General features: G+C 75.0%; 1 protein-coding gene across 1 annotated transcript in view; it reads right to left on the reverse strand.

The window, feature by feature from the left end:
* The window catches only part of ITPR1 (inositol 1,4,5-trisphosphate receptor, type 1), an 83864-nt gene that overhangs the window by 36263 nt on the left and 46790 nt on the right, over positions 1 to 811 (reverse strand). Inside the window, exon 20 of the mRNA XM_012732094.1 lies at positions 34 to 285. Coding sequence (XP_012587548.1) covers positions 34 to 285 — 252 coding nt within the window. The remainder of the gene's footprint in view (positions 1 to 33; positions 286 to 811) is intronic.

Consider the following 811-nt stretch of genomic DNA (forward strand, 5'->3'; position numbering starts at 1 on the left):
GGGGCGACGCGGGCCGCCGGGGCCGCCGCTGACCTCGGGGATGCAGTCCTCGTGGGTGACCACGCGGACGATGTCGTCCAGCGGCAGCAGCGAGTTGCACTTGATCTCCGTGTACACGTTCTTGCCCTCGGTGCACACGGCCAGCAGCTCCACCAGGTGGATGTGGTAGACCAGCGGGCCGTCCTCGTCCGCGCGCTCCCGCTCCGAGCGCATCATCTGCACCAGGGTCTGGAACGAGGCCCGGTCGTTGTAGAAGACCAGGACGTCCTCCCCCGAGTTCACCAGCTGCGGAGCACAGGGCGCGTCAGCGGCGGGGCGGCGCCCGAGGCCCCCCCAATGCCCCCGACACCCCCCGACGCCGCAGGGAGGACACCAGCAGCAGGCGGGAGCCGCGTCCCCTGCCCGGGCCACACCCGCCCCATCGCCGGGCGCCGGCCGCGGGCTGGGGGGCAGCGTCTCGGCCACCCTCGCCCCGGCCCCCTCTTCCAACCCGCCCCCAGGGGCGATTCCACTTGAGCTGGCCGCAGCGTGGGCAGAGGCCGGCACCGAGGGCGGAGCGGCGGTTCTGCTCCCTCGGCCCCACCTGCGGGTGCCTGGCTGGCCGCTGCCCACCCCGTCCCCACCACGGGGAGTGGCCCTGACCGGCCCCGGCGCTGGCATGGGGCTAAGTCCAGGACCAGACAGTCACTGCCCACCGCGGTGGGGGTCAGGCCAGATCACGGCCCCGCAGACCGCGCCGCCCCCAGACCTGCTCTCCGGGGCGGTTCCCTAACACGCCCCAGGCCCGGCGCGCGTCACCGACCGCCCGCGG

The sequence above is a fragment of the Condylura cristata genome, unplaced genomic scaffold, assembly GCF_000260355.1.
Source record: "Condylura cristata isolate star-nosed mole 26May11 unplaced genomic scaffold, ConCri1.0 scaffold00033, whole genome shotgun sequence".
Lineage (NCBI taxonomy): Eukaryota > Metazoa > Chordata > Mammalia > Eulipotyphla > Talpidae > Condylura > Condylura cristata.